This window comes from Guillardia theta (assembly GCF_000315625.1).
Source record: "Guillardia theta CCMP2712 unplaced genomic scaffold GUITHscaffold_408, whole genome shotgun sequence".
NCBI classification, from domain to species: domain Eukaryota; class Cryptophyceae; order Pyrenomonadales; family Geminigeraceae; genus Guillardia; species Guillardia theta.
Window position 1 is genome coordinate 1 of NW_005434276.1, and position 9914 is coordinate 9914.

Sequence of the window (9914 nt, forward strand, 5' to 3'; positions counted from 1 at the left end):
TATCTGAGTGCATCCCATGTCCCAAGGGTAAATATTGCTTCAGACAGGGATTGCACTCTCCCACGGGAGATTGCTTTGCTGGTCACCTGTGTCTTCAGGGAGCGATCTTCCCTAACGAGACCGTCAATGCCTCTGCTCTCTTCGGCCAGCGGCTCTCTTTCCCTTGTCCGCCCGGCTACTTCTGCACCACGGGAACGACAGCGCCGACGCCATGTCCTCCCGGTACTTTCTGTCAAGGCAGCAACAGCCAGCCCGATCCTTGCGCCGCAGGGACGTTCAATCGTAACTTCACTGCTACCAGCTGCAGCCAGTGTGCCGCGGGATACATTTGTAGCCCAGGCGGAGTAGCAGACTACGTGGCAGGGACGTACTACGCGGCTCCCTCGTTGTATGCCTGCGCGAATGAGAGCGGCGGCGCGGTAGCATGGACACAAGAGACAGCAACTAATGGGACATACGTGGCTGGAGACGTCGTGACAGATGTAGACGGTAACGCGTATGTGAGCGGAACCGTGTCAAGGGCGAGCGAGGGAGTCTATGAGGTGGTTCTGACCAAGTATAGTACAGCTGGGAGAGAAGTATGGACGAGTGTGCTGAGCTCGGAGAGCTCTCCGGCATCAGCCCAAGGGATGGCAGTCGCAAGCGCGGGGTCTCTGTACGTAGGGATCAATCGGGAGGGGGGATGGTCGGTGTTTAAGGTGAGCAGCTGCGGGCAGCAAGAATGGAGAGTGGACGATGCAGACTCTCTCGAGGACCAGGCGCGGCTCGGGCTGGCGGTGGGAAGCGACGTAGTACTAGTCGCTTGGACCAACGTCTCTGGAAGTACCACTGTCCGGCAGTACACGATGGAGGGGAAGCTGGCGTGGGAGAGGGTCATGATAGCGGGAGCCGCAGGGGCGAAGGTCATAGCGACAGGGCTTGGGGCTGACGCAGCGGGGGGCGGCTTCATGGTGGGGATGTACGAGGGACAGTTTGCAGGGCAATATGCCGAGGGGGGATGGGATGGGTTTCTGCTTAGATTTGGCGTCGACGGACATACTGTTTGGATATCGAAATTTGGTTCTGTGTCTTCGGACGTTGTTCGAGGGTTAACAGTGGAAGGGAGTGGTATGTTTGCTTATGTTTATGGACATTTTGGAATGACAAATCAGTCAGTTGTTCTCAATGGTCTCATGTCGTCTGGTGGCATTGATGGTTTTTTGATCAAGTTTGCTAATGATGGTACCAAAAATTGGACATACATAGAGCAATCTCCAGGACGGTCGAGCAGAATCGATGGATGTGCCATAGACGAATTTCAATCTCTTTATCTTTCTGTTTTCTATTCATCGACGTCAGTCGAAAATTGCTCTGAGGTCAACTCGCTCTACGTCGTAAAGCTTTCTCAAGATCAGTCATTGTATTGGAAACGATTATCTTATGCAAATATCTTTCCTAACAATACAGCAATTGCATACCAATCAAATCGGTCGTTTTCAGTATTTTCAATCAATGCTTCGAATTGTAAACTAAGTCCCTGTGCTTTGTTGGGAATTGTTGTGTATGATACCATTCCTACTTGTAATTCTCTCACAATAGGGGGATCGTTTCTGTGTCCGCCCGGATTTTTCTGCAAGAAAGGCATACCTAATCTAGAAAGTTCTAGATGTCCAGAAGGAACATTCAGCGATCAATATGGACTGATCAACATATCTTTCTGCAGATCGTGCACTCCAGGAATGTTTTGCAATAGAGCTGGCTTATCCACGCCGACAGACTATTGTGCCGCAGGCCATTATTGCATAGAAGGATCTAAGGATGCGGCAGGTTCCTCGTGTGATGACAGGTCCATAGCCTGCAACGAAGCTACTTGCTTTCCGCTTCAATTACACGCTTGTGGTGGAGCGTGTCAAGAAGGATTCTTTTGTCCTCCTGGTAGCTCAAGGCCATTGATTTGCCCTGCCGGCAAGTACTGTGCGTACGCTAAGGCATCTTCCCCAACTGGAAATTGTTCTGCTGGTTACTTTTGCAGCATACCAGGAAATCAAAATTTCAAGCCTGATCCAAACAACGGAACTGCGGGACCCTGTCCTCCTGGTACTTACTGCCCGTCTGGATCGGATTTTCCAAAACCATGTCCTGCAGGAACGTTTTCAAACAGATCTAAAAACGTTCAGCTTGAACAATGCTCACTGTGTCCGCCAGGACATTATTGTCCAAGCGAAGGAACCGTAGTCCCACAAGCATGTGACGAGGGATATTACTGTCCCCCTGGTATGATAGCAGGAAATCCAGCAACTTACATCTGTCCAAAAGGTTCATATTGCACAAGAGGAAGCAGAGAACCAATGCCATGTCCAGTTGGAACGTACAATGACCTCATACAAAACGAAAGATGCATGCCATGTCCACAAAAATTTACATGCCCTGTATCCAATACACAGCAACCGTTTGACTGCCCCGCAGGTCACTACTGCCCTGAGAATAACTCCTTGCCCGTACCATGCCCGGAAGGCTCCTTCAGCGCTGATCAAAACCTCGCCTCTGCTGGCGAGTGTACAGCCTGTCTTCCGGGCAAGTACTGCGGCACATCAGGGCTCCGGTCGCCCACGGGAGATTGCTTTGCTGGTCACCTGTGTCTTCAGGGAGCGATCTTCCCTAACGAGACCGTCAATGCCTCTGCTCTCTTCGGCCAGCGGCTCTCTTTCCCTTGTCCGCCCGGCTACTTCTGCACCACGGGAACGACAGCGCCGACGCCATGTCCTCCCGGTACTTTCTGTCAAGGCAGCAACAGCCAGCCCGATCCTTGCGCCGCAGGGACGTTCAATCGTAACTTCACTGCTACCAGCTGCAGCCAGTGTGCCGCGGGATACATTTGTAGCCCAGGCGGAGTAGCAGACTACGTGGCAGGGACGTACTACGCGGCTCCCTCGTTGTATGCCTGCGCGAATGAGAGCGGCGGCGCGGTAGCATGGACACAAGAGACAGCAACTAATGGGACATACGTGGCTGGAGACGTCGTGACAGATGTAGACGGTAACGCGTATGTGAGCGGAACCGTGTCAAGGGCGAGCGAGGGAGTCTATGAGGTGGTTCTGACCAAGTATAGTACAGCTGGGAGAGAAGTATGGACGAGTGTGCTGAGCTCGGAGAGCTCTCCGGCATCAGCCCAAGGGATGGCAGTCGCAAGCGCGGGGTCTCTGTACGTAGGGATCAATCGGGAGGGGGGATGGTCGGTGTTGAAGGTGAGCAGCTGCGGGCAGCAAGAATGGAGAGTGGACGATGCAGACTCTCTCGAGGACCAGGCGCGGCTCGGGCTGGCGGTGGGAAGCGACGTAGTACTAGTCGCTTGGACCAACGTCTCTGGAAGTACCACTGTCCGGCAGTACACGATGGAGGGGAAGCTGGCGTGGGAGAGGGTCATGATAGCGGGAGCCGCAGGGGCGAAGGTCATAGCGACAGGGCTTGGGGCTGACGCAGCGGGGGGCGGCTTCATGGTGGGGATGTACGAGGGACAGTTTGCAGGGCAATATGCCGAGGGGGGATGGGATGGGTTTCTGCTTAGATTTGGCGTCGACGGACAACAAGGTTGGGTGCGTGCAATCAATGCATATCCTTCTGTCAGTGGCGTTGGAGTGGAGGTCGCGGCTGGCTGGCTGGTTGTGTATGGTAGAGCTTGGAGCTTGCAGAACAGCACCGATAACGTCAGTGCTGCCCAAGACTCATGCACAGTGGGTATTCGCAGGACTATCTCATCCCCTGTGTCCGGCGCAAGCGATGTGTTTGTCATCAGGTATGGAGCGGATGGAAACACGACCTGGTCCAAGGCGATTGGTACTTGCGGAAATGATAGACCTGTAGGGTTAGCGGTTGACAGCTTCGGCGGCATCTACCTACTCGGCCAGTCGCCTGCGGACGCGAGCCGAGGTGGGCCTATAGGCTTCAGCGTCAAGCTGAGCCGGGGCGGGGACCTACTATGGAAGCAGACTTGGGGACAATCAGCTGAGTCTGCGGGAGGAGGCATCTCCGTAGGCAGCGGTCTGGTCATAGCCGCCATGGACAGCTACAACTCAAGCTCCGGCTCCAGGTACTCCAACGTCACGGCGTACCTGTCTAATCCGGCTTGCTATGGGCTGAGCGAAGGAGGAAATTTCGTTTGCCCCCCCGGTCATTTCTGTGTGGAGGGTCTCAAGTCTCTTGCGGAAGGAGCCTGTCCCCCCGGAACGTACAGCAACCGCTCGGGTCTTGCAAGCTTCTCTGAGTGCGAGAGCTGCTTGCCAGGCATGTATTGCAGCGAGTGGGGGTTGACAGCGCCTACAGGACCTTGCGCAGCAGGTTTCTACTGTACAAGCGGAGCAGCAGATCCCAACGCCAGCATGTGCGACCCCCGCAGCGTCTCGAGCGTGCTCACATGTGCGACATCGCTGCTCTACAAGGAGTGCTCGCCCAACCTGACCTGTGGAGGAATATGTCCCGCAGGGTACTTTTGTCCTGTAGGCTCCCCTACACCCACGGCATGCACTCCGGGCTATTATTGCGACAAAGACGGGCAGGGCATTGTTTCAGGGCCTTGCTCTTCGGGCTACTTTTGTGGCTATAGCTCTGGAGGAGCAGGAGCTAGCACACCGACGCCGGACTCTGCGGACAGTCGGGGGCCTTGTCCTGTCGGATACTACTGTCCCGAAGGAACTGTATATCCGATCCCATGTCCCAAGGGCACTTTCAGGCCGTACTTGAAAGGGCAGGCCAACAGCTCGTGCCTGGCATGTACGCCAGGATTCTACTGTCCCGTCCAAGGTCTCTCCAACGTGTCTGGGTATCCATGCAGCGGGGGCTTCTACTGTCCTGGAGGTCAGTCGACCGGGACGCCATCCGGGTATCAGTGCCCAGTTGGTCACGAATGTCCCGAGGGGAGCAAGAGTCCCAAGACTTGTCCTCCGGCTTACTACCAGAACGACGTCGGGCAGTCCGCCTGCAAAGTGTGCGAGGCGGGCTACTACTGCACGGGGAGCCCCGACCTGAACAGCGGCAGCGGGGCAGTGATCTGTCCGACTGGATACTACTGCCCTGCGGGGTCCGCCGAGAAGCTGTCGTGTAGTCCTGGGACCTACATGCCCAGGACGGGCGAGTCCGCGTGCTGGAGCTGCCCAGCTCAGTCCACGTGTCCCGAAGAAGGCATGAGCAGTCCATTGCCATGCCCCGCAGGTCACTACTGCCCCGAGAATAACTCCTTGCCCGTACCATGCCCGGAAGGCTCCTTCAGCGCTGATCAAAACCTCGCCTCTGCTGGCGAGTGTACAGCCTGTCTTCCGGGCAAGTACTGCGGCACATCAGGGCTCCGGTCGCCCACGGGAGATTGCTTTGCTGGTCACCTGTGTCTTCAGGGAGCGATCTTCCCTAACGAGACCGTCAATGCCTCTGCTCTCTTCGGCCAGCGGCTCTCTTTCCCTTGTCCGCCCGGCTACTTCTGCACCACGGGAACGACAGCGCCGACGCCATGTCCTCCCGGTACTTTCTGTCAAGGCAGCAACAGCCAGCCCGATCCTTGCGCCGCAGGGACGTTCAATCGTAACTTCACTGCTACCAGCTGCAGCCAGTGTGCCGCGGGATACATTTGTAGCCCAGGCGGAGTAGCAGACTACGTGGCAGGGACGTACTACGCGGCTCCCTCGTTGTATGCCTGCGCGAATGAGAGCGGCGGCGCGGTAGCATGGACACAAGAGACAGCAACTAATGGGACATACGTGGCTGGAGACGTCGTGACAGATGTAGACGGTAACGCGTATGTGAGCGGAACCGTGTCAAGGGCGAGCGAGGGAGTCTATGAGGTGGTTCTGACCAAGTATAGTACAGCTGGGAGAGAAGTATGGACGAGTGTGCTGAGCTCGGAGAGCTCTCCGGCATCAGCCCAAGGGATGGCAGTCGCAAGCGCGGGGTCTCTGTACGTAGGGATCAATCGGGAGGGGGGATGGTCGGTGTTTAAGGTGAGCAGCTGCGGGCAGCAAGAATGGAGAGTGGACGATGCAGACTCTCTCGAGGACCAGGCGCGGCTCGGGCTGGCGGTGGGAAGCGACGTAGTACTAGTCGCTTGGACCAACGTCTCTGGAAGTACCACTGTCCGGCAGTACACGATGGAGGGGAAGCTGGCGTGGGAGAGGGTCATGATAGCGGGAGCCGCAGGGGCGAAGGTCATAGCGACAGGGCTTGGGGCTGACGCAGCGGGGGGCGGCTTCATGGTGGGGATGTACGAGGGACAGTTTGCAGGGCAATATGCCGAGGGGGGATGGGATGGGTTTCTGCTTAGATTTGGCGTCGACGGACAACAAGGTTGGGTGCGTGCAATCAATGCATATCCTTCTGTCAGTGGCGTTGGAGTGGAGGTCGCGGCTGGCTGGCTGGTTGTGTATGGTAGAGCTTGGAGCTTGCAGAACAGCACCGATAACGTCAGTGCTGCCCAAGACTCATGCACAGTGGGTATTCGCAGGACTATCTCATCCCCTGTGTCCGGCGCAAGCGATGTGTTTGTCATCAGGTATGGAGCGGATGGAAACACGACCTGGTCCAAGGCGATTGGTACTTGCGGAAATGATAGACCTGTAGGGTTAGCGGTTGACAGCTTCGGCGGCATCTACCTACTCGGCCAGTCGCCTGCGGACGCGAGCCGAGGTGGGCCTATAGGCTTCAGCGTCAAGCTGAGCCGGGGCGGGGACCTACTATGGAAGCAGACTTGGGGACAATCAGCTGAGTCTGCGGGAGGAGGCATCTCCGTAGGCAGCGGTCTGGTCATAGCCGCCATGGACAGCTACAACTCAAGCTCCGGCTCCAGGTACTCCAACGTCACGGCGTACCTGTCTAATCCGGCTTGCTATGGGCTGAGCGAAGGAGGAAATTTCGTTTGCCCCCCCGGTCATTTCTGTGTGGAGGGTCTCAAGTCTCTTGCGGAAGGAGCCTGTCCCCCCGGAACGTACAGCAACCGCTCGGGTCTTGCAAGCTTCTCTGAGTGCGAGAGCTGCTTGCCAGGCATGTATTGCAGCGAGTGGGGGTTGGCAGCGCCTACAGGACCTTGCGCAGCAGGTTTCTACTGTACAAGCGGAGCAGCAGATCCCAACGCCAGCATGTGCGACCCCCGCAGCGTCTCGAGCGTGCTCACATGTGCGACATCGCTGCTCTACAAGGAGTGCTCGCCCAACCTGACCTGTGGAGGAATATGTCCCGCAGGGTACTTTTGTCCTGTAGGCTCCCCTACACCCACGGCATGCACTCCGGGCTATTATTGCGACAAAGACGGGCAGGGCATTGTTTCAGGGCCTTGCTCTTCGGGCTACTTTTGTGGCTATAGCTCTGGAGGAGCAGGAGCTAGCACACCGACGCCGGACTCTGCGGACAGTCGGGGGCCTTGTCCTGTCGGATACTACTGTCCCGAAGGAACTGTATATCCGATCCCATGTCCCAAGGGCACTTTCAGGCCGTACTTGAAAGGGCAGGCCAACAGCTCGTGCCTGGCATGTACGCCAGGATTCTACTGTCCCGTCCAAGGTCTCTCCAACGTGTCTGGGTATCCATGCAGCGGGGGCTTCTACTGTCCTGGAGGTCAGTCGACCGGGACGCCATCCGGGTATCAGTGCCCAGTTGGTCACGAATGTCCCGAGGGGAGCAAGAGTCCCAAGACTTGTCCTCCGGCTTACTACCAGAACGACGTCGGGCAGTCCGCCTGCAAAGTGTGCGAGGCGGGCTACTACTGCACGGGGAGCCCCGACCTGAACAGCGGCAGCGGGGCAGTGATCTGTCCGACTGGATACTACTGCCCTGCGGGGTCCGCCGAGAAGCTGTCGTGTAGTCCTGGGACCTACATGCCCAGGACGGGCGAGTCCGCGTGCTGGAGCTGCCCAGCTCAGTCCACGTGTCCCGAAGAAGGCATGAGCAGTCCATTGCCATGCCCCGCAGGTCACTACTGCCCCGAGAATAACTCCTTGCCCGTACCATGCCCGGAAGGCTCCTTCAGCGCTGATCAAAACCTCGCCTCTGCTGGCGAGTGTACAGCCTGTCTTCCGGGCAAGTACTGCGGCACATCAGGGCTCCGGTCGCCCACGGGAGATTGCTTTGCTGGTCACCTGTGTCTTCAGGGAGCGATCTTCCCTAACGAGACCGTCAATGCCTCTGCTCTCTTCGGCCAGCGGCTCTCTTTCCCTTGTCCGCCCGGCTACTTCTGCACCACGGGAACGACAGCGCCGACGCCATGTCCTCCCGGTCATTTCTGTGTTGAGGGTCTCAAGTCTCTTGCGGAAGGAGCCTGTCCCCCCGGAACGTACAGCAACCGCTCGGGTCTTGCAAGCTTCTCTGAGTGCGAGAGCTGCTTGCCAGGCATGTATTGCAGCGAGTGGGGGTTGGCAGCGCCTACAGGACCTTGCGCAGCAGGTTTCTACTGTACAAGCGGAGCAGCAGATCCCAACGCCAGCATGTGCGACCCCCGCAGCGTCTCGAGCGTGCTCACATGTGCGACATCGCTGCTCTACAAGGAGTGCTCGCCCAACCTGACCTGTGGAGGAATATGTCCCGCAGGGTACTTTTGTCCTGTAGGCTCCCCTACACCCACGGCATGCACTCCGGGCTATTATTGCGACAAAGACGGGCAGGGCATTGTTTCAGGGCCTTGCTCTTCGGGCTACTTTTGTGGCTATAGCTCTGGAGGAGCAGGAGCTAGCACACCGACGCCGGACTCTGCGGACAGTCGGGGGCCTTGTCCTGTCGGATACTACTGTCCCGAAGGAACTGTATATCCGATCCCATGTCCCAAGGGCACTTTCAGGCCGTACTTGAAAGGGCAGGCCAACAGCTCGTGCCTGGCATGTACGCCAGGATTCTACTGTCCCGTCCAAGGTCTCTCCAACGTGTCTGGGTATCCATGCAGCGGGGGCTTCTACTGTCCTGGAGGTCAGTCGACCGGGACGCCATCCGGGTATCAGTGCCCAGTTGGTCACGAATGTCCCGAGGGGAGCAAGAGTCCCAAGACTTGTCCTCCGGCTTACTACCAGAACGACGTCGGGCAGTCCGCCTGCAAAGTGTGCGAGGCGGGCTACTACTGCACGGGGAGCCCCGACCTGAACAGCGGCAGCGGGGCAGTGATCTGTCCGACTGGATACTACTGCCCTGCGGGGTCCGCCGAGAAGCTGTCGTGTAGTCCTGGGACCTACATGCCCAGGACGGGCGAGTCCGCGTGCTGGAGCTGCCCAGCTCAGTCCACGTGTCCCGAAGAAGGCATGAGCAGTCCATTGCCATGCCCCGCAGGTCACTACTGCCCCGAGAATAACTCCTTGCCCGTACCATGCCCGGAAGGCTCCTTCAGCGCTGATCAAAACCTCGCCTCTGCTGGCGAGTGTACAGCCTGTCTTCCGGGCAAGTACTGCGGCACATCAGGGCTCCGGTCGCCCACGGGAGATTGCTTTGCTGGTCACCTGTGTCTTCAGGGAGCGATCTTCCCTAACGAGACCGTCAATGCCTCTGCTCTCTTCGGCCAGCGGCTCTCTTTCCCTTGTCCGCCCGGCTACTTCTGCACCACGGGAACGACAGCGCCGACGCCATGTCCTCCCGGTCATTTCTGTGTTGAGGGTCTCAAGTCTCTTGCGGAAGGAGCCTGTCCCCCCGGAACGTACAGCAACCGCTCGGGTCTTGCAAGCTTCTCTGAGTGCGAGAGCTGCTTGCCAGGCATGTATTGCAGCGAGTGGGGGTTGACAGCGCCTACAGGACCTTGCGCAGCAGGTTTCTACTGTACAAGCGGAGCAGCAGATCCCAACGCCAGCATGTGCGACCCCCGCAGCGTCTCGAGCGTGCTCACATGTGCGACATCGCTGCTCTACAAGGAGTGCTCGCCCAACCTGACCTGTGGAGGAATATGTCCCGCAGGGTACTTTTGTCCTGTAGGCTCCCCTACACCCACG

At 57.7% G+C, this 9914-nt stretch overlaps 1 protein-coding gene across 1 annotated transcript; it reads left to right on the top strand.

Annotated features, from left to right (window-relative positions):
- Nucleotides 1-98: 98 nt before the first annotated feature.
- On the top strand, nt 99-9813 carry GUITHDRAFT_122699 (hypothetical protein; the record flags this gene model as incomplete). The annotated part of the gene is made up of 3 exons (XM_005818020.1): nt 99-1107; nt 1156-1221; nt 2446-9813. Coding segments are annotated over 3 exons (8443 nt in total), but the record flags the coding sequence as incomplete, so codon positions are not given.
- Between the last annotated feature and the right edge of the window lie 101 nt (nt 9814-9914).